The sequence below is a fragment of the Haliotis asinina genome, chromosome 5, assembly GCF_037392515.1.
Source record: "Haliotis asinina isolate JCU_RB_2024 chromosome 5, JCU_Hal_asi_v2, whole genome shotgun sequence".
Lineage (NCBI taxonomy): Eukaryota > Metazoa > Mollusca > Gastropoda > Lepetellida > Haliotidae > Haliotis > Haliotis asinina.
The window spans coordinates 53,886,829-53,914,259 of NC_090284.1; the positions used below are offsets into that span (position 1 = coordinate 53,886,829).

Below are 27,431 nucleotides of genomic sequence, written 5' to 3' on the forward strand. Positions count from 1 at the left end.
TGCGATTAGGTACCTGACTGAGGGTGCGGGTCCGAATCTCGGATGGGAATCAACCAAAAAAGTACTAGAATTTGTACTTTACTAAGAAAGTGAAATTCCAAATATGACATGTTGCATTTGACCACTTTCTAAATGGCATTGTGTTATCATTAGGAAATGTAATTATAAAATCTGTACGAATTTCAAAACAATACTACATGTTTATGTGTATGTAATTCATCATCTTTGGGAATATTTTAGTCTGACCTTTTTTGGTCATTCATATATTTTTCAGCACATTCATTAAAAATTCCACTTGGACATAGCATGTCTAAGTCCCATACTCACGAAATTATTCAACCTATCGTTGAGTCAGTCAGTATTTCACATGATAGGGGAGGAAGCTTCTGTTATCCCTATTCACAAAAAAAGATCCATGAAAGTGTCCATGAAAGCTCGAACTACCGTCCAGTCGCATTGGCACCTTGTTTATCTAAAGCTTTTGAAAACTGTGTATTCAAATATGTATTTAATTTCCTTAGAGATAATAATTTTCTGACGAATTTACAGTCAGGATTCATGCCCGGAGATTCAACGTATAATCAGTTAACGTATCTGTATAATTTAATAGCTAAAGCCATCGATGACGGTAAAGAAGTAAGGGCAATATTTTGTGATATCAGTAACGTCTTGGACAAAGTATGGCACAAAGGGATTATCTATAAATTCAAAAGCTATGCTATACAAGATGAATTACTACAATGGCTTGAAAGTTATCTCAAAACTAGAACACAGCGAGTTGCAATTAACGGGTATCTTGGCCGGAGTACCGGAGGGTTCAGTTCTCGGACCTCTCTTATTCTTAATATACATCAACGATATTGTATGTGATATTGATAGTAACATTCGCCTCTTTGCGGATGATACCTCATTATATGTAATTATTGAAGATCCGCTGGTCTCAGCTGCTATTCTTAACAATGATATAGATAAAATCTCCCGGTGGACTCAGAAATGGGAAGTCATTTTTAACCCAAATAAAATCGAATCTATTCAGTTTTCTTGTAAAAGAAACCCCTCAATAAAATTAAACTTACTTATGGACGGAACGATTATAAAAGAGGTCAAAAGCCACAAACATATAGGAATAACACTCAAAAGCGACGGGTCATGGAATAATCACATTAAAGATATTGCCCGTAAAACTCGCCCTATGATCAGTTGTCTGAGGAGTTTTAAATATCGTTTATCCCGAAAGACATTAGAGACTATGTACAAATCTTACAATCTACCCATACTTGACTACTGCTCGCATGACAATTGTACATCTGAACAATCACGGATATTAGAGAGCTTACATATTGATGCTTTGAGGCCGATTAGTGGTGTTGTGCGTGGTACAAGTCACCATAAGATCTATAATGAAACTTAATTTCACTCTCTGAAAGATAGAAGACATTATAAGAAACTAATGTTTTTCTTTAAAATGTACAATAACCAGTTACCGGAATATCTGTGCGAATTAATCCCTCAAACTGTCTCTGGAAATACTCGGTATGATCTAAGAAATAATTCGGAAATTCAAGGCATTTACTCATTCCTATGCCGATTCCTTCCTACCCGACACAATTAGTCTTTAGAACGCTTTGCCAAACTCAAAAGAAACATGCAGTCTATCGGAATTAAAGAAACTATTCTCAAAAAGAGAAAATAATGTTGACCTCGGCTATAGATCTCTCTTTTCACAAATCATCCACTCACGTCCCAGACTCGGATGTAGTGATCTGAACGCCGATATGTTCAATCGACATATAATCAACAGTCTTTACTGTTCAAGTGGATACGGGCGTGAAACTGCTCTCCACTTCTTTTTCATTTGTGGCAATTATTCTCAGTTAAGATCTATTAGGTACTTTTATTCGGCGGGTTATAATATCGATACCGTTATGAATGGCAAACAGGAACTATCATTGTTCGAAAACCAAAACATATTATTCTTTGGATGTGGTCATGATGGCGACAGGACGTGTTGTGAGACATCTCTCACTGAGCTAACAAACGTAAGGTTTTCATGGATTAAAATACACCATCCACTTCTAAAGCACCAAACTTCATGTGTATCTCCATGAAATCCATGTGTACGACGACTATTTTGATGAGATGACTTGTTAGTCTTTTCGATATTTGTCAGATTGCCAGCAAGTGAAAACGATCGTGAAACGCGTGCTCGGTGCCATTGTTGTGTATGACACGTCGTCAGTCCGTGAAATGTTTCTTTGGATGCGATTCACTCGGATTCCCATTGGATTTATCGAACAATCAAGTGAGTATTTGATAAATCTGGTGTTTGTCACCTTGAGTTGTCATTATTATTACGAGGCGAAGACAATAAGTCATAGAAGTGAGTATCGATATACCCTTGATGATATTGTCATTGGTGTCATTATTGAGTTAATTTCATCTGTGACTCTGTACACTCATACACAGCATCTCTCGGTCATTTGCTTAAGGACAAAAGTCTGTTAAAGAGAGGTACCCCGCTCAAATCATGGAAAGCTCCAAAACTGGGTTTCGTACAGTCATCAAGTTTCTCACAAGAGAAGGGATGAATGCAACCGAAATCCATAAACGCATGACCAGTGTGTATGGCAAAGAAGCTCCTCAATATTCCACTGTGGCAAAATGGTCAGCTGAGTTTAAACGAGGCCGCAGCTCCTTGGATGATGACCTACGGTCAGGAAGGCCTGCTGAAGCCATTACAGAAGATACAATCGCACGGATCCAGGGTTTAATTATGTCCGATCGTAGAATGAAAGTGGACGAGATAGCTTCAGAGTGTGGCATTTCACATGGAAGTGTTTGCACTGAAATTCACGAGCACTTGCACATGTCAAAGGTATCATCAAGATGGGTGCCTCGAAAACTAAATGCACATGATCGACACCACAGAGTTGAATCCAATCGTGAGCTGCTGGAGGTTTATAACGCTGATCCTGATAACTTTCATGCACGTCTGGTTACTCGGGATGAAACGTGGATTCATCACTGGGATCCCGAAACCAAACAAGAATCCATGCAATGGAAGCACAAGCATTCTCCTACACCCAAGAAGTTCAGAACACAGCCTTCTGCTGGCAAGGTCGTGGCACGATTTTCTAGGATTCGAGGGGTTTGATTCTCATAGACTATAAACCGCCTAAAACTACAATAACAGGGGCTTACTATGCTGACTTGCTGAAAAGAATGAGAGCACCCATCAAAGAAAAGAGGCGCGGGATGTTGACGGCTGGAGTCATGCTTCTTCGCGACAATGCACCAGTCCATAAGAGTCGAATTGCACAGGCTTCTCTTCAACAATGTGGGCTTGAACAACTAAACCATCCCCCCTACAGTCCAGATCTGGTACCCAGCGACTACTATCTGTTTCGTAATTTGATGTCACACTTGCGTGGAACAAGATTTAGCAATGATGATGAACTCAAGGCAGCAACTGAGACGTGGTTGAGGGACCAATCACAAGACTTCTATTTCAAAGGCATAGACAGTCTCAAAGACAAATGGGTCAAATGCATCGAGGTCAAGGGAGATTATATTGAAAAATAAAATCAATATCACAATAAATGTGCTTTGTTTTATATCGAGTTCTATGAACTCGACTTCCCCTCGTAACTTTGAACTGAAACATGGATAAAGCCTGTACTAGTACGCCACCGTCTACCAAACTTAATCGTCAGCAATTCTTCTCCTCGCCAGACTCTGTTTCAGATTTCGATATAAAGCGCCAGTGTCAAAATAACTCTGAACTAAGTGTTTCTGGTAGCTCTGTTAATATGAGCGAGATCAGTGAAAAGCTCGATGGTGACGACACTGAACCTAAATCTGTTTCCCTTGTTAATGAACTGCTGAAAGCTTTTCAAAATAAAGACGTTCTTGTCGCTATCTCACGACTGTTAGTGACGTCATCCGACCCATGTTTCGTCAAGAAATGGAGGAGTTAATTGCCAAAAATAAAGCCCTTGAGGAGAAACTCTCAGTCGTGACTAATACTATCACAGAGCAAGAAAAGGTGATTGAGTCACTATCTCAAAAACTTGACCGTAGTGAACAATATTCACGTCGGAACAATCTCCGTATATCGGGCATACCTGATACTCCTAACGAGAACACTGATGACCTAACTTTAAAGGTGGCTTAATCTAGCGGCGTAGATCTGAGTCCAGCTGACATTGACGTTAGTCGCCGTGTCCTCGACGTCCATCAACGCCACATGACCCGCCCCGCCCAATTCTTGTGCGATTTGTTAGTAACATCTCAAAGCGCGCTATGCTGTCGTCACGTCGCAAACTTAAGTTTGTCCATACATGAGGAATCCTAAGATCTTTATTAATGAAGATCTCACTGGCCCACGAGCTACTTTAGCTCGACAAGCTCGAAAAAAAGTAGAAGGCACTTGGGCTACTATTAGATGGCACTGTAAGAAAAGTGGCTAATAACACCAATTCCCAGGATATACTAGATGCCACCAGGCTTAAAACGGTGATAAGTCTTAGTCAAAATAGATTAATTCTCTGGGCACAAAGAGCGTCATGCTGTAAACCACTATTGAGCATATGACTTAAATATTTCTGTTACAATTGTTGTGTGTTAATATGTATCATCAAAATATGCATCAGTAGTAATACTCGAATATATGTCTTTCCCATCTTCATCTCAAAATTATATTGAATGTTGTTGATGCAATGAATAACCACAAATAAAAGTAGCATGGCAATGATCTAGCGCACGTGAAAAATCATGCGTTAAGTAAATGGCACATCCGTTATGCCCCACCATTCCCGCGTGACACAAGCACAGACATCACAACAGTAACATTAATAGTGTTGCCGTATTCACAAGTAATCTCAATAATGTCACAAGCGAAATACTTGATTACATACATGAACTAGTTTATATATGAAAACAATATATCATTATTGTGTGTGTGTACTACACCCTACGCAACATGGGTGCCAGTCAAATCGCCCCAGTGACAAAATACCCCAGCAAATTTGGTCAAAATGACCCCCATTTTTGGTCAAATCGCCCCAAGTGGGTGGTCAAAATGCCCCAATTTACTTAATATATGTGACCCATAAAAGCATAGTTTTGTCAACTTCCATATAATATTCTTTAAATAATATTATGTAGCAATATTTCTGATAAGAGTAACAGTAAGATTCATGTAGAGACAGCATTGCAATTAAATGTTTGTACAGTATGTTTATTGTAAAGGTTGTAAATGCAGAGTCTTTTTGTCAACAAATGGCATGATGTAATCTTACCAAGAATGGGAAAATACATATCAAAACTATCTAGGTTGTGTTAAACATGTTCTTGTCAAAACGTGAGGCAGTAAAGGTGTAGGTTTTGTCAACAAGTATGGTAAAATATGTATCAAAACAGTTTAAAGCTTGTTAATTACTCTTGTCTAAAAGAGAGGTTGTAACTGCATAGGTTTTATAAACAAGTATGCTAAAATGCATATCAAAACTACGAGTCTTGCGATTTTGTTATTTCCCTTGTCAAAGTGTGTGGATAAAAATGTACCATTAAAACATGTTCACTGAACAAGAGGAATAAGATGTAGTGTCTGCAACAAGAATCACAGCTGCCCTTGCTACTGTCACTCAGAAAGGGACTGACTTCACACCCAGTGATACGCCTCACAACCATAATGCTAACCCTGGCAAGCATCACACGTAAGGGTCCATGTAAGCCTCTTAAGCTTTAGCAGCTTAATTGTTTCTTTAATTAATCCAATTAACGTCAAAGGCTTCTGTTAGTTAATCCCAGTTATCACCAGGAGGCTGTCATAATTCAATTCGGCTATATAAAACTTTATAAGGAGGCAATATTATTTCATCAGTATATGAACAACTATTGCATTATGATAAATTTCAGTTCATCAGATAAATAGGATGCCACAAAGGAGTTATTCAAGTCACCTGCAACTGTTGCGGAGGATGTGGTTACAGCCATAGTGCAGCCAGATGCTACAACAAATGGGGCTCGTGAGAACATGATCAGCTAACAAGGAATAGAGCAAGGATCCACACAGAATTTGGATTTTGAGTTTCTCGTTACAGGTGGTATGCAGAAAAAGAACCCAGTTTTTCGATTTATTCGGAAACTGATGGCCTTGCCCATCATCGCTGCTTCAGAGATCAGTCAGACGTTTGAAGAGCTGACAGAACCCGTCACCCCTAGCAACAAGCTTCGTCAGCTTGTGGATTACATCAGAGACCACACAATAAATTATACTGTCTCTGCTTACACGAAGACCCAGTGGGTCTACAAAAGAACCTGTCCCCCTTCAAGTCTATTCTGCTTCCCACAGACAACAAGAATAAACAATCACATTGAAGGTAAATATCTTTTAAATAGTATTTCTTTCAGCTATTTAAGCTATGTCTAATTTACAAATATTAAAAAAATAACGATTTTAATGTGAGTTAGTCATGTTGGGCATGACAACATATTTTTTTATTCCCCTTTTTGTTTTCAGGTTGACTCCAGCGCCTAAATGCCAAAGTCGGGGAGCAACAGCTGGGACTATACCGACTTATCTAAGCCCTGCATCGGCAAGCATCCCTGCTCCCAATCAAGGTCCTCCTGCTGAAGGAGAGCAAAGTGAGAGCAAGAATCTGGGACCGATCAACTACAGCCGAGGAGATCTTTGTTCTCTGAACAGAGTTCATGGAAGACCAAATTTCTGTGGTCCAGCCCACCATGCAGACAAAAGTTAAAATGTTAAAACTGATTTCCTGTTTGAGGAACTTCTGTATGAGGGTTATAATATCATATTGTTATACCATACTTGTTATGATTACTCAATGCCATTTGTTGACAAAAAGTATGCATTTACAGCATGTACAATAAACACATTATACAAACCTTTAATTTATTTCTGAAATTCTTTACCAAATAACTGTTATTACAGTGTTGTCTATACACAAATATTACTTTTGATCTTTTAGTTTACTAATAGGAAATTTATCTGAAATATCACTGCATAATATGTGAAGAATTTTATATGGAAGTTGACAAAAACTATGCATTTATGGCTTATATTAAACCATATTAAGTAAATTGGGGTATTTTGACTACCCCTTGGGGCGATTTGATCAAACGTGGGACGATTTGACCAACAATTTGGGGCATTTTGTCGCTTGGAGGATTTGACTGGCACCCCACCACAGGACGACACAGTCGTATCATAGTTGTGATAATACTATTGTGAATGTTTCTTGAATCTATAAACCCCCCTAATTTTGTAGTAATACACACATGGTAGAGAAAACGACACCAATTATACAATTTACTAACCTTATCCAGCCACGATATCTGCAGACACATGCAACATTTTGTGATACCTAACTAATCATGTATGACATGAACAAACATGTAAAGAGTCTTGCTCGAGAAAAGCATGTAATATCGACATGGCGTAGCTCATCTTTGCCAACAACTCGCGATAAAAACATGCGAATGTCATGCTCAATTCAAGCATGTGATATGGACATGGCACGTCACTGTGCGCTCGCCCACTATAACCAAGTTTGGCTGTGCGAGTTTCATTGATTTGTTCCCATCTTTGTTTGCTTTTCCCTAGTGTTCTTCCAGTAAATTCAACAAAAGCTTAAGTCAAAGAACACTTGCATATATATGTACCCTTGGTTATGTATATGTATATGCGTATGAGCATATATATGCATATGTCACTGGGTGTGTATCTACATATGTGTATGTGTATTTGTACCTCACAAGATGTGTATGATATAGAATTTTGAGTACTAGTATATGTATATGTCTTATGTGTTTTCATATTACAGCCATGGTTATCACTTCCTACTATAATTGGTGTGTGCACACGTGTGAGTTTTTTTCACAAAATCCATGAAAGATCTTTTCTTTCTAACCTGCAGATCATGATCTGCCTTGTTTCTTTTTTCTTGTTTTTGTTCCCCAAAACAAATGCTGATTTTGAGTCTTCGCTTCATGACAACTGATTCGACTTCACAAAATGTATGTATATTTGCCTGTTTATTTACTCAGAAACTAGAATCTATCGGCCTCTTTGCTTGCCAGTGATCTAGTCCATAGTAAACTTGACTCGGTTCATATTTCGTGTCCAGTCTATACCAGTAACAGTTCTTACTCCCTCCATTGCCTCCGTTTATTTGACAATTTAATGATTGGTAATGCCAGATGACATTTCTCATTACAGGCAATCGGTGGGTTTGTTCTCCGATGCTAGAATATCCCCAATGTTAACCTTGTTTCTATTACTCTGTGGCGATGTCCATCTCAACCCCAACTACATTGAACTCAAGATTATTCATTTAAATGTTTGCAGTGTTAAAGATGAAATCGATCTCATAAATGCAGAACTGAATGACTATGGCGTTATCTGTTTGACAGAAACTTGACTCCATGAAGGAATTTCATATCACTGAATTCAGATTCCAGGCTTTCAGTGTCCTTTCAGGAAAGACAGACCTACAAGGGGGGTGGGGTCGCTATTTACGTTAAGAACACACTAATTGCTAAACGTATGGAAACATTAGGTAAGATTGGTCTTGAAGCATTATGGGTTGAGCTCCGTTACAAAAGCAGAAAATATATACTGGGTGTATTGTATAGAACAGATAGAAGCGAGCCGTACTGGAATTTGTTAGATCAATCGATTGGGGATGCATTAGATATGGATTTAAGTACAATTATTGTCTTTAATATAATATTTTCAACAAATTAGACACTAAAATAACCAATCTTATGGCCACTCACTGTTTACATCAACTTATAGAATCACCAACAAGAATCACTCAAAACAGTAAAACCCTCATTGATATGATATTTGTTTCTCGTCTTGATATGGTAAAAGATTCTAATGTCTTGCAACCTTTCTGCAGCGACCATTGTCCGGTATCCGTCATACTAAAGGAATGTATGAAATCGACAAGCACATATCAGAGAAAAGTTTATGACTACAATCAGATAAATAAAGATAATATTTGCTCCCACATCGAAAATACTGACGTACTATCATCACCGGATATAAATATGAATACAAATTCGTTCGTCAAAACTTTATCACATATATGTGATTCTCATATACCAAATAAAACTGTTACGATAAGAAGTAATGATTCCCCGTGGATGAATAATAATATCCGCAAGTTCATTCGGAAACGGAATAGACAACATAAAATCTCGAAGCTAAAAAATCGTGAAGCCGACTGGGCTACTTTTAGAACATTTCGAAACCAAGTTACTTCTGCAGTTAGAAAAGCCAAGAAGGCTTATGTTGCAAAGTTAGATATTGAAATAAATAACAGCCATATCACCAAACTTTGGTGGCGATTAGTTAAAAACTGTATGAACAAGAAATATAAAAATACATCTTTCCCCCTATTCATTATAATAATGATGTTTATCATGATCCGGCGTCAATAGCAAATGTCATGAATAGTTACTTTTTTGAGCAGGCAACAGTAGCTGACCCTAATAAAGATCTTCCAAACGTGAATCTGAAACAGTGCATATTTGACTGATTTACATCTCACTCAGCAGGATGTTCAAGACGTGTTATCATCGTTAAACATTAATAAAGCGACAGGACCGCGGGGATAGGAAATCATATTTTATGTCTGGTATAGTCTTCTTTGTCTCTACCATTAACTCATCTTTTTAACAAGTCACTTCAAACATCAGTCTTCCCAGATACATGGAACGAATCATTTGTCAACCCTATATATAAGAAAGGCAATATTAACGACCGTTGTAATTACAGACCGGTTACTTTAACATCTTGCTTATCGAAAGTCTTGAAAAATGTGTGTTTAACTATGTCTTTAATTTCATGATATAATAACTGCCTTTCAAACTATACAATCTGGATTTATTCCAGGAGATTCACCAGTGTATCAACTTACACATTTGTTTAATTTTATTGCTAAAGCCATATATGATGGAAAAGAAGTTAGAGCTGTATACTGCGATATAAGCAAGGCATTTGATAAAGTAAAAAATCAGAATCCAAACCGATTATAGCCGGAGTTCCCCAAGGACCAGTTCTCGGACCTCTTATATTCTTAGTATACATTAATGACATAGTTGATGGAATCGAAAGTAATATACGTCTCTTCGCAGATGACACGTCACTCTACGTGATAATTGACGATCCTTATATAATTATACAAGTGCGTTTACTCTAAACTCAGATCTAGACAGTGTATCCCAATAGGCAGAAACCTGGCAACTTAAATTTAATCCAAACAAAACTGAAACCATCAATTCTCAAGTAAAACTGAACATTCTGTAAACCTCCCCTCACCATGAATGGTACAGTCATAGAAGAAGTTCAAACTCATAAACACTTAGGTATTACCTTTCAGGATAGCATTCCCACTTAAATGAAATGATCAGCAAAATTAGCCCCATGATTAATTGTTTTCGTAGTTTTAAATATAGGCTGTCACGCAAAACATTGGAAACAATGTACAAATCCTTCATTCTACCATTATTTGATTATTGTTGTCATCTCTGGGACAACTGCACAAATGAGCAATCCTTGTCACTAGAACACCTTCACTTAGATGCCATACGCACAATATACGGCGCGGTCAGAGGTACGAGCCATGATACGTTGTACAATGAGACAAATCAAACCTCCTTTGCGAAAAGAAGAGAAAGATGCAAATTAACATTGTTTTATAAAATGGTAAACCACATGGTTCCTGATTATCTTTGAGATCTTATTCCAGGGATTGTATCTGACAATAATAATTATAATCTTAGAAATAATGAAAACTACCAAACTATCAGATGCAGATCTACAAAATTACGCCAATTCGTTTCAACCCAATACAATCAGACTGTGGAGTAATCTACCTACAAATCCGACTAGTGCGTCTTCTGTTGGATAGTTTAAGAATCAAATCACACCCCGCGCAAATACTGATTTAAAGTTTGATCTAGACTGTGGTAGTCGATTCTGTCAAATAATACACAGTCGCCTTAGGCTGGGATGTAGTGACTTAAACAGTGACAAATACAACCGTTTCATTTCTGGTCATGCTTCTTGTTCCTGTTCACATGTTTCTGAGGATGCTTTCCATTATTTCTTCGCGTGTCCTGCATATAACAGTATTCGATATGAATCATATTTCTATAAGAAAGGTTTTACACAGCGGGAAGTGCTGAACGGCAATAATTTAGAAGAATAGTCGCCACGGCCTTGATGTTGTCATAATAAAATGTTCACACAACCTATCCCTGTGTAAGCGTGGTTTACTCCAATGCATGACTTTCGTATATATAGTTATTTTAGACCACCGTGATTCACTCTGACTGAGGCTCATTACTGAAATTAAACACGCACACACACAGAGACACACACAGAGACACGCATATATGTGTGTGTGCACACACACAGAGACACACACAAACACAAACAAAAGCACAGATACTAGAGTGATCACTATTACCCTTTTCTTTTTCCACGACAAGGAAATGGGAACTTACTGTGATATTATAACCTTCCTGATCTTCAAGTGTCACCCGATTTCTCTGTCTAGAACATACCACCATCTACACAGCGGTGACAGGTTTCAACGACAACCCGAAGACCTGGCGTAAATGAACTTAACGGTCTCTTTTTATGCACAATATTCCCCTTGTAAACGCCCTACCTACTCTATATAAGTCCCAAGGCCGGGCGGGACAACTTAGGAATGACCAGCGAGTCAGCGGTGTTTGTTTCCCACCTGGCCTGATCCAATTATCCACCCCTTGTTATTCAAGTACATGATGTTTGTTGTCACTGTTTGCTTGAAGATGGTGTAAGAACCGATACAGAAACGTTGCTATAAACGTTACAGTTAACACAAAACTTATATTTAAACACCATTCTTTATTTTCTCTTGTATTTTCTTTATACAACTTGTATAGAGTAGGCGGGGCGTTTACAAGGGGAATATTATGCCTAAAGAGAGACCGTTAAGTTCATTTACGCCAGGTCTTCAGGTTGTTGTTGAAACCTGTCACCGCTGAAATCACCAGAGAAATCGGGTGACACCCAGGAAGGTTATAACATCACAGTAAGTTCCCATTTCCTTACCTTGGAAAAAGAAAAGGGTAATAGTGATCACTCTTGCATCTGTGCTTTTGTGAGTGTGTGTGTCTGTGTGTGTATGTGGTTCGTGTCTCTCTGTGTGTGCATGTGTGTACACACACATATATGTGTGTGTGTGTGTGTGTGCGTGTGCGTGTGCGTGTTTAATTTCAGTAATGAGCCTCAGTCAGAGTGAATCACGGTGGTCTAAAATAACTATGCGAAAGTCATGCATTGGAGTAAACCACGCTTACACAGGGATAGGTTGTGTGAACATTTTATTATGACAACATCAAGGCCGTGGAGACTATTCTTATGAGAAGTACGATATATGCTAAATACGATGATTGTAAAGAAAAGCACGAGCAATGTGGACATGTTCTCAAGAATAGCATGAAGAATATGTGTGGAGGGAATGTCAGGTTCGTAAACTGTGCTAGGAACGGTGACAAACTGTACGTTTTTTTTATTTGCAGCAGATCTGTGCATTGGAGTATTTATTTTATTGCAATAATGCGATACGTAGTGAGTGACACTAATTGTGCATGTAATCCTATTTTCTGCATCATAAGTCTCTAAACATATAAGTTATGGTCCCGATAACAGAAATGTTAATATTAGGCTGTATTATCATGGATTCCATTTTTTTTTGCATACAACTGCTAATATTACAATGTGCAGTTCTTTCATTGAATGGCGAAGGAAAATACCTCTGTAAAGCGGTGCCATTTATAAATATTGCTGTCGCAATTAAACTTTTTATTTTTATCCTCAGGAGTTGGGATTTGTACTTAAATATATGTTTGCTGTTAAATATCAACTCAGAGTTACATGCTTATCTGACTATCCACAAATGTTCATATGGACTGGTCTTATTACCAAACGTTTGTCGCTAGACGGGCTATTGTTTCGCTGAGCCTCAGTAAGTCTAGGCATGACTAAACGTGTTAAAATCCTATTTGCCATTCGTAAATTATGTTGCAATGTGTCCTCAACAAAGAATCATCATTATTATTGTTGTATACTTATAGGTTAAATACCCTTACAAGGTAGTTATTTAAATAAACTAGGCTTACGTATTTATTGCGAATGCATTCTGTGAGCATCGATCTACGCAATAATGATACAATGAGAAAGTGTCAGTGAGCCTGACAACCCGTCCCCGTCAGTCGTCTCGTACGACAAGGGCTGCTTGTGTATATATTTGAACATGGCAGCGTTGTGAAGTTCAGATACACGAACTCCTTTAAATCGGAAGTAAACAACTCTTTACAATGTCCAACTTAGGTCACCGTCAGTTTCACTGATTTAGATTAGCGCTTATCAAAATCTGGGATCATGAATATTTGGGTGGAAGTTTTATGAAATATATAAATTTGTCTTCAAAAGCAAAAATATCCCCCAAAATACTACATATTCTGATCTAATTGTGATATTCTCGGTACAATGGTCATAATGGGACACGGCATGACATCTTTTCCTTGTCAGCTTACTGAAAGGGTTAACGGTCATGCGGACATGCTCACTGTACCTAAGGTGATGCTGGTTACGTGCGTTACTGGCATCCCAACGTTGTGTCAGGTAGATTACTTGGCGACTACAAGTATATTGAGTCAAAAAGAAACTTCACAAAATGTAATTTTAAGAAAAAATGAATAATGTTTCTCTGATGATACATCTATGTATCCGAAATGGGATCCCTATCTTTCGACTGTAGAAAAAGTTAAGTAAAATCCACTCAAGCCCATCCATTCGTCAAGCAAATGACGTTAGTGCCAAATCAGGTTTTGCACGTGCAGTCGATCACGTGATCTTCGCATCGAAGTTTTCTTCATTTGCACTTGTTTGCATTGGCCTCAAGATTTGAAAAAAAAACACTTTGAAACCACAATTCTAAAGGTACTTTAATTGCCATGATTGTCAAATGTGAAACGTGAACGTGAACGTGCCGGGTTGACATGTTGAAAGCGGGAAGATCAGTTATTGACGTCGCAAGAGCAATTCGATGCAGCCGTCGAACTGTGTATGACTTGCGAGGTCGTCTACAACAAACTGGCACAACCACTGATCGCCCAAGGTCGGGTCGTCCACATGTGACATCACGAGCAGGAGACCGTCAAATCGTCCTACGCCACCTACGTGATAGATTTCTACATGAACCAGGGCTGAAATGTTTAGAGGTCGACTGTCCTCACAGACCATTCGAAATCGTTTGCGGGCTGCCAGTCTCCATTCTCGACGTCCATATCGTGGGCCAATAATGACGCCGTTTCATCAACGTCAACATCTGCTGTGGACCAAACGTCACGTCCGATGGACCCAGAGAGACTGGAATCGAGACGTCTTTAGCGATGACTCCAGGTTTACCCTCAGAGTTGCAGACGGCAGGCATAGAGTCCGGAGATGACGTCGTGAATGGTATGCCCAATGTTGTGTACAAGAAGTCGACAGATTCGGGGGCGGAAGTTGTATGGTTTGGGGTGCTTTCTGTGGGAACAACCGTTCCCAACTTCCAGTCATCCGTGGAAACCTCACAGCTGCTGCTTGCCGCGACCAGCTGCTCTCCCCTGAACGCGTTCCTTTCATGGCGGCTCTTGGCCCAGGTCTACAGTTCCAGCGTGATAATGCTCGGCCGAATTCCGCGATGTTGGCACGCATTAAAACGCTGGAATCAACATCATGGACTGGCCCTCTAGGTGCCCTGGCGAGATCACATATACTCTAGGGGGTGAAAATACATAAACCACTCGTTGGGATGGTCATAGATGAAACCCCGTCATTAAAATGACTCATTTCGATCTTTAATTACCTTAAATCGACCTTTTTGACAACAGCGCACAATTCTCAGCCGAGAACGAAATTTCAACCAATCAGAGTGGTGCGTCTTCGTGAAGTAATATGAGGTATAGATATGCAGAATTCATCTACATTTCAGGGTGTAAACTATTTCGTTTATAGGTTTGTACAAACGTGAAATCGCGACAGCTATTGCGAAAAATGAAAGCTATGAGAGAAGTCAGTATCTTGTGTGGCCACCATTTGCATCAATGGTTGCTTGACAACTGGACTGGACCAGATTCTGGATGAGGTGCCTGGGAATGAGTTGGTGCTATTCCCTCAAGGCCACAAACAGAGCAGGTAGCGTCTGTGGCTGCTGAGGGTCACACTGTCGCACACGATGATCCCATTCGTCCCACAAATGTTCAATAGAGTTAAGATCCGGTGATCCTGAGGACCAATCAAGAACCTGTACGTTGTTCTGGACAAGGAAATCCCTGGTTGTTCTTGCTGTATGAGGCCGAGCGTTATCATGCTGAAAAATTACGTTATGGTGGTTCATGAAAGGAAATACATGATTTCATCAAGGTAACGTCGAGCTGTCAGATTGCCCAGGATCTGAATGAGATCTGCCCTGCTATTGTATGAGATGCCAGCCCAAACCATGACACTTCGCACACCAAATCTGTCCACTTCCTGTACACATTTTGCAGCGTAGCGTTCGTTAAGGCGTTGATATACACGTGCTCTTCCATCGGAACGTCGCAGCATGTAACGTGACTCATCGCTGAAGATAACAGTTCTCCACCTGTGCAATGTCCATGGGAGATGTTGGTGACACCACTGTCTGCGTTGTTGCCGATGTTGACGTGTTATCACAGGTCCTCGCAAATGTTTTCTGGAGTGAATACGAGCCTCACGTAAGCGTTTGTTAAGACGTCGATATGCACGTGCTCTTCCATCGGGACGTCGCTTGTGAGTGAGTTTAGTTTTACGCCGCACTCAGCAATATGGCAGCGGTCTGCAAATAATCGAGACTGGATCAGACAATCCAGTGATCAACAGCGTGCGATCTGCGCTGTTGATGGCATGTGTGAACCAAGTTAACCTTTCACGACGAACGTAGACGCGTCTTATAGCTGAAGGTCTGTTTTACCCCGAACCTTTATGAGTCTTTGCGATTTTGTGTGTTATGATCAGTATGTGTGTTCAATTTCAGCGTCATTTTTATCATTCTCCTCATCAACAGCAGAAATTTGCCCATGAAAAAGTAATTAGTCACTACTCATCATGTGTGACCTTAAAGGATAAGAACTCCAACGTGATTTATTTCCAGTCTGGGATTGTTGTCAATGCGAGCCCCGTCGTATGGAGTACGCAGAGCTGAGGGTGACTGTAGTTGCACTCAAATAAATAACACATTCCACCGATGTGTCTGTATTTCGTCTTGCTGAGAAGAAAGTATGGAGCTAAAAATTAGCAATGAAATTGTCAAAATTTTTATTTACAGAACTCAGCTGACAATTCTATTTACAATGGAATAGAATGTGCTACAACAATTATATTTACAGTATGATTGAATGGGATAAAATAATCCTGTTTACAGTTTGACTTAATTCGCAACAACAATTCTATTTACAGTTTGACTGAATGGGATAAAGCAACAGTTATTCTATTTACAGTCTGATTGAAAGGGATGAAATAATCCCATTTACAGCTTGATTGAATGGGCTACAGCAATTCTATTTACAGTTTGATTGAATGGGCTAAACAATCCTATTTACAAACTGATAGAATGGGTTAAAATAATACTGCTTGATAATGTGAACCCCTTGACATTGTGAATGAAATTAATGTGTTGTCAGAATGAATGAGCGTAAACTGTCACTTTAAAAGTAACAAGCATGTTCATACATCGTGTTTGTTGTACGGTTGAACATAAACGCGGACTAAAGGTGTTAAAAGATGATTTGAAGTCCGCAGCATCTTCACAATTACCAACTTTTGTATGCTTCTGTTTCGTGTTACACTGATAATGTAACCATGCTGAATTAACTAGCTGAAATTTGAACTGCGGTGTTTACATCTGGACAACAGCAACATCAAAGCGTCCAAGTTAAAACACACCACTTCAAATAAGAGCATCTCGGGAAACAACAACCACTGAAACCCCTCTATGGCAACAAAATGACAAAATATTCTCCCAGTATTTTCATTATGTAAATTGCACGATATAAATATTATAAAACATTCTGTGTGACTGATCTGATCATCTGAAAAACTAAACTGGATCACACAACAGTCGAGATTTCTCTTCAGACTAGTCAGCACATCCTGCTAGCCAAGGGACGCAACTACATGCGCTGTTCATACAACTACACCAAAGTGGAATGCTGACTGTTTTTAGGTCTGAAATACACGTCTTTGGTGAGCATGTGGGTGAGGCAAGGAACTTGCTTCTTTTCGTTCATGGATGTGTCACTTCCATACGATGATTCATAACAGACTGCTACTCTCTGATTTACGTAGGTCAGGAGCGTTGTTAGTGACCAGTACGTTGTATTGTACGGTGTTAAGACCTTGTAAAGGCTCTGAGTAAACCACGCGCCAGTGTCCCTGCGCCATGCATAGTAACCTGAAAAGATACGTCAGACATCCCTACATTGACATAGTTTAGTTTTACGCCGCACTCACCAATATTCCAGCTATAAGGTCTGTAAATGCTCGAATCTGGAAAAGACAATCCGGTGATCAAAAACATGAACATCTATCTTCGCAACGGGGAACTACAGACACGCGTCATCAAAGTCAGCGCTCCCGATTCCGTTAGTTGCCCCTTACGACAAGCATGGGTTACTGAAGGCCAATATTCTAACCCGGACCTTCACGGATAAGACCGAAGTGAGAACCATTTCAAAAAGTGAGTTATAACCCCTTCTTACTCAACAGATCCGCCAACTTACCGGGGGGCGTTGCGTACATCACCAAGATGTCCTTGTGTATGTTAGATGGGGAGACAGACAGCACGGGGCGGTAGGGTATGCTGTCAATGTTGTCAACGTCGCTGTCGTAAGTTGTGTCTTCTTCTGTGTCGACGTTGCCTTCCTCGGCATCTTTACGGTCGGTCTTCTCGGCTGTATCACCTGGCTTCCATCCCCGATCCGGTTTAATTTTTGCCTTTTTCACTCGGACATCGACTCCAGAGTCCAAGTTGGTTCCACGACACGCCTGATAAGTTGACATATAACACCATGAAGTATATATATATCGTAACTCCCATACTTAACATACGGCTTATGATTGTCGTAGCTACGATCGCTTCGTGAAACGGTGTGAACACATTATTATTAATATTGCTGAGTTTATCGTCAAACACAGAAAATATATACGATTAACTCAGCAATATTAATAACAATGGGTCCACACCAAAGCAATCGTAGCTATAAAAGCGAAGAATAGGAATTACGATCACGTTAGGGCTACTGTCGTTTTGTGGAACGGGACCCAGGTGTGCTCATAGCGCTAACAATGATATTCCATGGCACCGGTACGTAAATAATCGAATCTGCACCAAATAGTCCAGTGATCGACGCTGTGAGCATCGATCTACATAAGAACCATGCAATGAAAAAGTGTCAGTGAACTTGACAACCCGTTCCCGTCAGTCGTCTCGTACGACAAGGGCTGCTTGTGTGTATATTTGTACATGGCAGCGTTGTGAGGTTCAGATACACGAACCCCTTTAAATCGGTAGTAAACAACTCTTTACAATTTCCAACTTAGGTCACCGTCAGATGGGGCGATCACGTGTTGACCCTTGCTGCTGGTAGCAAAGCCTACCTATGGTACTCCGTACTACATTCAGTTGCCTTGCAATCACAGACTGGGACTCCCCAGCCTCCAAATGATCAATCGCATTGTTTCGCTGAGCCTCCGTAAGTCGAGGCATGACTAAACGTGTTAAAATCCTATTTGCCATTCGTAAATTATGTTGCAATGTGTCCTCAACAAAGAATCATCATTATTATTGTTGTATACTTATAGGTTAAATACCCTTACAAGGTAGTTATTTAAATAAACTAGGCTTACGTATTTATTGCGAATGCATTCTGTGAGCATCGATCTACGCAATAATGATACAATGAGAAAGTGTCAGCGAGCCTGACAACCCATTCCCGTCAGTCGTCTCGTACGACAAGGGCTGCTTGGGTATATATTTGTATATGGCAACGTTGTGAAGTTCAGATACACGAACTCCTTTAAATCGGTAGTAAACAACTCTTTACAATGTCCAACTTAGGTTACTGTCAGTCTCATTGATTTAGATTAGCGCTTATCAAAATCTGGGATCATGAATATTTGGGTGGAAGTTTTATGAAATGTCTAAATTTGTCTTCACGAGCAAAAATATTCTCCAAAATACTACTTATTCTGATCTAATTGTGATATTCTCGGTACCATGGTCGTAATGGGACACGGCATGACCTCTTTTCCTGGTTAGCTTACTGAAAGGGTTAACAGTCATACGGACATGCTCACTATACCTAAGGTGATGCTGGTTACGTGCGTTACTGGCATCCCAACCTTGTGGCAGGCAGATTTGCTTGGCGACTACTAGTATATTGAGTCAAAAAGAAACTTCACAAAATGTAATAATTTTAAAAAATAGTGAATAATTGTTCTCTGGTGATACATCTATATCCGAAATGGGATCCCTATCTTTCGTCGTGCAAATGACGTTATTTGCCAAATCAGGTTTTGCACGTGCAGTCGATCACGTGATCTTCGCATCGACGTTTTCTTCATTTGCACTTGTTTGCATTGGCCTCAAGAATTGAAAAAAAACACACTTTTAAACCACAGTTCTAAAGGTACTTTAATTGCCATGATTGTCAAATGTTAAACGAGAACGTGCCGTTGGCATGTTGAAAGCGGGAAGATCAGTTATTGACGTCGCAAGAGCAATTCGATGCAGCCGTCGTACTGTGTATGACTTGCGAGGTCGTCTACAACAAACTGGCACCACTACACCACTACAAGGTCGGGTCGTCTACGTGTGATGTCACGAGTAGGAGACCGTCAAATCGTCCTATGTCACCTATGTGATAGATTTCTACACGAACCAGGGCTGAAATGTTTAGAGGTCGACTGTCCTCACAGACCATTCGAAATCGGTTGCGGGCTTCCAATCTCCATTCTCGACGTCCATATCGTGGGCCAATATTGACGTCGTTTCATCAATGTCGGCGTCTGCTGTGAACCAAACGTCACGTCCGATGGACCCAGAGAGACTGGAATCAAGTCATCTTTAGCGATGAATCCGGGTTTACCCTCAGATTCGAGGACGGCAGGCACTGAGTCTGGAGACGACGTCGTAAACGGTATGCCCATTGTTGTGTTCATGAAGTCGACAGATTCGGGGGCGGAAGTTGCATGATGTGGGGTGGTTTCTGTGGGATCAACCGTTCCCACTTTCCAGTCATCCATGGAAACCTCACAGCTGCTGCTTACCGCGACCAGGTGCTCTCCCCTGAACTCGTTCCTTTCATGGCGGCTCATGGCCCAGGTCTACAGTTCCAGCATGATAATGCTCGGCCGCATTCCGCGATGTTGGCACGAAAGTTCCTTTAAAACGATGGAATCAACGTCATGGACTGGCCGTCGAGGACCCTTGACCAGATCACATATACTCTAGGGGGTGAAAATACATAACTCACTCATTGGGATCGTCATAAATGAAACCCCATCGTTAAAATGACTCATTTCGATCTTTAATTATCTTAAATCGACCTTTTTGACAACAGTGCACAATTCTCAGCCGCGAACGAAATTTCAACCAATCAGAGCGGTGCGTCTTCATGATGTAATATGAGGTATAGATATGCAGAATTCCTCTACATTTCAGGGTGTAAACTATTTCGTTTACAGCTTTGTGCAAACCTGAAATCGCGACAGCTATTGTGAAAAATGAAAGCTATGTGTTCTCACAATCTACTGTCATTTAGTTTTGTCTCTTGCTTTGCCTAATATCCGAGTTACAACCGTTGTTTTCATAGACGATTCTGTCAAAATCACTTGGTGTCGCTAGGTTGTAATCCATGTTAGGTGGTATAAACCTACACGTTATTTGTCTTCATTCACTTGATGCTCAGTTAATGAATTTATAACAGGTATAATTAGTGGTAACGCCTCTTAGATTATCCGACAAAGGTCCCCATTTGGCATTTCTTGTGTCTGGATCGATCAAAGAATTAACCGATAACACGCTGATTGATTAATTACGTTTATGCGGATTTAAATGCGGATTTGTCAAAAGGTAGTGTTTACTAATGTATACTGAATAGACTCTGTCGTGTCTGTGTCTGTGTAAAAACAACACATTTTTAAAGGGATTAACCGCCAATATATTGATTGATTGCTAATTATTGGCTAACTAAATTACTTTTTTTGAAAGAATAACGCGCATTATGCAATTCTTTGTCAGGTGTGCTATCTTGGGTGACCAATGAGACTTTACACCAGTGTGAAAAACCTGAAACGATACATTTCGTATATTAGATTGTTGAAAGACACATCACTTGGGAAATCTGCAGATGAATTATATAGCACTCGTGTTTGTGGATATTGATGGATATATTCCTCGAACAAGGTAATAGCCCGACATTGCTCCTATAACTTTAATTTTTGTTTTAATTTTAATTTTTGCATTTTGTTTTTATTAAGCTGTCGTAACATTCAATAGAGTCATTGTTTTCGTCGTGAAGTGCAATGACACAGACAACATACATTAGGACGTGCGTGCGAATTATGATTCACGTTGGCAAAGTCTAAAATGTCTAGATATTACATTCCTGTTGTACATTCGCTATAAGTATCAGCATATCGCTTCTTTTCATTGAGTTTCAAAATACATAGAGGTGTGATTATAAAATAATTAAGATTATAAGACCAAATATAAAGACGTACATTGACAAGTGACTACATACTGGTGAGTGAACGTTTACAAACCAAGTGAATTTAGCAAGTGAGGAAATTTATCGCGCAGCATCTTCACTTCGACTCCCACCTCGCTTATGTGGAAGAAGTGGTTATGTTACAAGTTGTGTCATGCAAAATCCTTTTGGTCATGATTCAAATACACACTTAACTAATAGTAGAAAGTAGTTTTGATTTTCAAACCTGATGAAAACAAACCATAATCTCAATAATTCTAACGGACTTTAGCCTGTGACTATTTAAGTTTGTTTTCACCGACTTATAAAACCAAAATTACTTTCATCTGATAGTAACATATGTATTTGATTGATGGATAATAGGACTTTGCATGACATTGCTGTAACATAACAATTTCACTCTTGGAAGCAAGGTGGGGGTAAATCTAATATTACCTATAATAAAATATTGTCACCTCGACCTCAACCTCCCTTCCGAGGAAGAAATCGTTATGTTCATGCAAAATTCATTTGGTCAGCAATGTGTAGTAAGTAGTCTTGATGGAGTCTGATGGAGGAGGTGCCCTAAAACTTTCATTTAATTGTTGAGCACCTGATTGATGACGTTTGGTGGGATCGCATCCCCAAGATGGTCAGGTGTGTTTTAAGGGTGGGTTTAAACACACCTGTGGCAACAACGAGTTTGTGGGGCTGGGTCTGTTTCCGTCTGTGTCCCATGATAGCTCGGGGTCAACTGAGGGTTGGGTAGACGGTCGTCTCTATTTATCACTTGGGAATGTAAAGGGTGGTGGGGTTGCGAAAGAGATGGGTGCGTACACGGTGCCATTTGGTCGTGGTCGGTTTCAAGTCCAGAAACAGGTAGGAATAAGGTGGTAAAGTGGCATCCTCATAGGTTTCTCGAAGGAAGGCCGTCGGTACTGGAAATATATGACGTGCCAAGTGATCCATGTGAGAGGCGTCCCTCGGATGTGTAAACACAACCAGGTAGTGAGCATTTAAACTAATGATGAGGCAACAAGACAAAGGTTCACATACAACAAGGACCTGTTGCGATGATGGCTTTTCTTGGTAAACCATCGCAGGACACCGGCCTCTTCCTCTTTGGTATTGTCACTCAAAACATCGTCAGTGCTCCATGAATGAGGTGCAGACAAACCATCAGTCACCTTCCCACCACCACCACCAGATCCTGCAGGTAACTGCGTGTTGGCATTGAGCATGATGTGTTGACGGGTACAGTCAGAACAATGACAATTTTTTGAACGGCGACAGAGATTACATTTAGAACAGTCCCTGTCCCAAAAGCCTATGTGTGACGAATGATCATGCTCATACCCTGGATAGCAGCAGCCCTCAGGAGGTTCCTCCTGAAGTGTTTTGAAAGCCGACATCATGGTGCCCAGCTGCCAATTCTTCTCGGAAGGCGTCTCAGCAGATGCCTCAGGAACCATCTTGGCAGTCCTCATGGGAGCCGTCTCGGGAGCTGTCATTTCGGGAGACATCATATTGGAGGCCGTCTCCGAAGTCATTTTGGAAGTCGTCTCAGAAGCCATGATCTCGGGAGCCATAATCGCGATGGCCATCTCTGAAGCCAGCTCGGGAGTCAACACTGAAAGAGCTGATGCTTCAGTGGCTGGTATGTCGGGTAGCCTCGACCGTAGATCATACAATTATTGAATATTTGGGGTGGAGTTCATCATGGACCACCGTTTCATTCAAGTTAATGTTGGCATTAGCTTCATTTACGCCAGTGGGGCATTAGCGTCATTCAAGCCATTCGTGGCAGAAGCTGCATTCAAGCCACTGCGGGTATAAGATGAATGTAACTACATCTATCAAAGGCAGCTTCTTTGGCGGGAGAGTCTAGGGCTTTGCTGGGGTGGTTGCGGTCGTGCTGTCCTTGGGAGGCCCTGACTTCTAGGTGGGTGTATTCTTGGTGGGCGTGACTACCTTGTTGGTGGGCGTCTTCTTGGTTGGGGTGGGTGCCTTCTTGGTGGGGTTGTTTGAAGCCAGGAAGGCATCTTCGACTACTTCTCCTTCTTTGGAGGTAAAGGCAGTCGAGAGATTGGGTAGGTATGTATCCACCTGGAAGGGACGGTGGGACAGTGGGCTTGGGCGTCTTTAGGCATGTGATCTTTGGATCACGGGATCCTGCCTTACGAACAACGTCCCATAGATGTAGTTTTCATCGATGACCTTCACGTCCCACAGAGTTTTTCCTCTCGGATGAGTTCAAAGTACCTCGATGGGAAATTGACATATTCCGTCACCATGATGTGGAAGAGGAAGAAGAAAAAGAAGAAGAAAAAGAAGAAGTAGAAGAAGAAGAGTCTCAAAGAGCAGCGTGAGCAACTTCATGAATCAAACTTCCATTGCTGGTGACAACATTGTTGTCGAGACCCATGCTGAAACTAGTTTATATGGTCACCACCCATAGGAAGTCACAATAGTCCATCCTAAGCGTGACGTGAGTTTTTTGTCCAAAGAAGTGCGAGAGTTGAGACCCATTGGTCCAATGAGGCGTGAAGGAATGGAACAATGAGACGCGAGGGTTTTTGGCCGATGAGGTGGAAGGGAATGGAACCAAAGAAACACATCGATTGACCCTGCGATCTTGGATCGACGGCCATCTGGGGTCACGTGACCGGAAGTGGCGTCACGTCATGTGCACACATCGGAAGTGACACCAACTTGTGCAGGCGGACTGGGACCCAGTGTTCCAACTGGTGTCGGTGAATCTCACCACGACACCTTGGTGCCAAATTTGAACTGAATCCATGATTTCTTTCCTGAGTAATAGCCCTAACAACCTTATATGATATATGAAATCCAACCTCTTCAAATCTGACTGACAGTCCAAATAAGTGTAACCAATCTTTGGTTAATTTCGTGTACTTTATTTATACCTATTTGGGTGTCCCACTTCTTCTGCATCATATCACGGATGTACGATCTAATAGCAGGTTTATAATCAGTCTGTGGGATCAGAAGTGGTGTCATAGTTTTCATGAGAGCTGCTTTACCAGTGATTCCATTATTACGTAATTAGTAATGTCAAATAGAACAGGGTGCTGACACGAATTGTAGAGCACGTTTGGGAAGGCTTTGTGGTCTTAGGAACCAACCTCAGAATTTGCAGGAACTTGGCGCTGCCTGGCAAGAGCAATGGCGCAGAATCCCCAAGCACGTGTTCACAAGCATCAGGCTGTTTGATAAAGAGTCGGTAAACCCATGTTGTGCAACGGTGGTGTAGCCTAATGGAACTGATTGTGGCACTGTGTATCGTGTACATCACACAGATCTCAGCAATGAAATAATATTAACACTTTAACCATCTTTCCATCTCTTGTCCTTTTACAGTGCCCTGAATAAAGAATGTAAAGTTTCTTTTTTTGCCTCAGTATACTTCCCTCGTATTAGCAGTCTTCCATGTGTGGCGATCAAAATTATTTAGAACTACGATAAGCCTTGGTGGTGCAAATACACTGAATGCGCTGAATTTGCTTTTTAATATCTATGTGTTGAAGAATAAGCATTTATAAAACCACGCGAGGATGTCGGTACCTCAACCTCCAGTTACCGTTACTCTCGCGCGATTCCAAAAATACCTACAGTGCATTCAGTGTATTTGCACCGTAAAGGTTTATCAGTGTGCCAAATAATTTTGATTGTTTACACGTGGTAGACTGCTAATTAGAGGGAGATAATCGCCCACCGATCGACCTGCCACTATGCTGGAAAACTGTAACACACGTATCCAGCCCCACCTTACGAACAGTGACGTTCTCCGACCACGGATGAAAAGGTACGTGTTTTCTATTCCACCACGGGCCACTAATATGGTGTCAGTTGTGGGACTGAGCTCGTTAATATTAATTTGCACCAAATGAATTTCAGGAATCATCTTTGCACCTAGTTGGTGACTTTGTTTTATGAAGTTGAAGTATGAATCATGGCGTGCAGCCATCCCAAGATGGCTTAACCCCTTTGGTCATGTGAACAAGACGTCGACTCGGATCAGCGAGGCAGAAAAAGCGCAACACGTTTCTGATAATTTATGACTGCTTCAGTCACTCGGGTGATATCACATATTCTGAAAATTCCACTGTATACGGTAAAATCATTTTGTCACGGTTGAGTTGAATAAAGCCTCCCGAGTGTTCCAATAAGGATAACGATGATTGTAGTTAGGTTAACGTACAAATGACGGAGCGAACATGTTGTGAGTTGAACATCTTGTGAAACTGTAAACATTAGGTTACTTGGTAATAATTTTTCAAATTATCTTATGATGGTGAAAGGGTCGTTTTATTACCTCTTCATAAACGTTGGATACTTTTAATGAGTACCAAGGCGCGAGAGTACGCTTTCATCACATCGGTGTGGGAAAATTGGGCTTTTTTCATCATTTTATGAATGAACATTCAGGTCAGGTGGGTGACAGAAAATACAGAAAATATTATTAGAATTATAGTGTAGGTGAGGCCAGACAGACAATGATGTACATTGAAGATCGTTTGAAAATTGGCAAACCTGTAAGAAGAAAAGCCTGGGTTTTCCCACTAGACCTGGACAACGTGTATCGCTAAAGATGTTGATGACGCTCGCTACCAGCACCGCCCCACCGTCTGACCCAAGCAGGTAGTCCTGTCTCTTCCTCATCATCGCCCGTGGGGTGCAGTCCGGGATCAGGGTAGCATCTCCGTGGGACAAAATAGCACAAGCAAAACAGTCCGACTTGGAGTGGATTTCCATGCCAGCAACTGCAGAATATAATGTTCGTACTCTCTGTATGCCTTACGGTTGGTATCGATATTCATTGATATATATTACATTGAATATATATTAAAGGCATTTATAACTGACATTTAACCTTGAAATGTTGAATGTTCCGGGGATTCTGTTTTGAACCACGTGTAATGACGATGTTTATGTTCATTTCCATATATCAGATATTAGGAATGTATAGTATATTATGCGATTATGGTACGTATTTTTGTTTATTAATGTATTTATATATTTACAATAAGTTAACACCAGTGGGTAATAAATTCCATATCTAGTTTTACTCTTAAAATAAAAGAGATATACTTTCGACCCGTGAAGGTTCGGGTTAGAATATTGACCTTCAGTAACATATGCTTGTCTAAAGAGGCGAATACGTAAACCTAAACTCACTCAGTCACTAAGATATACTTTCAGTGAGTGAAGTCGCTCAAGAAACTACTTGTAGATGCGTATAACTAACTACGTCACTTCATAAAACAGAAAAGTGATTTCATAAATGTATTGATCAGTAATAACTCATAGACTACTGATGGTCATTGACTGGTTCTTACTTGAAGTCAGTGTCTCAACCATTGCTGATTGTGTGAGATTGTCGTATCTGTGGACGATGAAACCCAGCCCACGGAACATTACGTCGAGGGCCGCAGCGTCATGTGACGAACCCACCCTGTCATCTGATTCCTCCTGTTGCGCTGAGGAGAACTTCTCATTGTTGATGATAACAGCCACGCCTCTCTCGGGGTGGGAAAAGTCATATTCATCCTCCATAATGGAAATTC

At 40.5% G+C, this 27,431-nt stretch overlaps 2 protein-coding genes across 2 annotated transcripts in view; both read right to left on the reverse strand.

Moving 5' to 3' along the window:
* Positions 1 to 27,431, reverse strand: part of LOC137284830 (caspase-7-like) — a 654,824-nt gene that overhangs the window by 513,075 nt on the left and 114,318 nt on the right. The window lies entirely within an intron of this gene.
* On the reverse strand, positions 16,395 to 27,424 carry LOC137283581 (caspase-3-like). Its single transcript, XM_067815159.1, has 4 exons — positions 27,204 to 27,424; positions 26,398 to 26,627; positions 17,875 to 18,139; positions 16,395 to 17,546 (listed from the first exon to the last, which is right to left on the reverse strand). The coding sequence occupies exons 1-4, from the start codon at positions 27,418 to 27,420 to the stop codon at positions 17,287 to 17,289; spliced, it is 972 nt and encodes a 323-aa protein (XP_067671260.1). The 5' UTR covers positions 27,421 to 27,424; the 3' UTR covers positions 16,395 to 17,286.

Bases quoted from the DNA above. Each gene is read 5' to 3' on its own strand.
- LOC137283581 (XM_067815159.1), bottom strand. From the start codon at position 27,420: ATGGAGGATGAATATGACTTTTCCCACCCCGAGAGAGGCGTGGCTGTT. The intron at 18,140-26,397 runs GTTTGCCAATTT...TCAACTTATCAG, and splicing joins CCAGGCTTTTCTTCTTACAG to GCGTGTCGTGGAACCAACTT. The intron at 17,547-17,874 runs GTAAGTTGGCGG...GTATCTTTTCAG, and splicing joins GATGTACGCAACGCCCCCCG to GTTACTATGCATGGCGCAGG.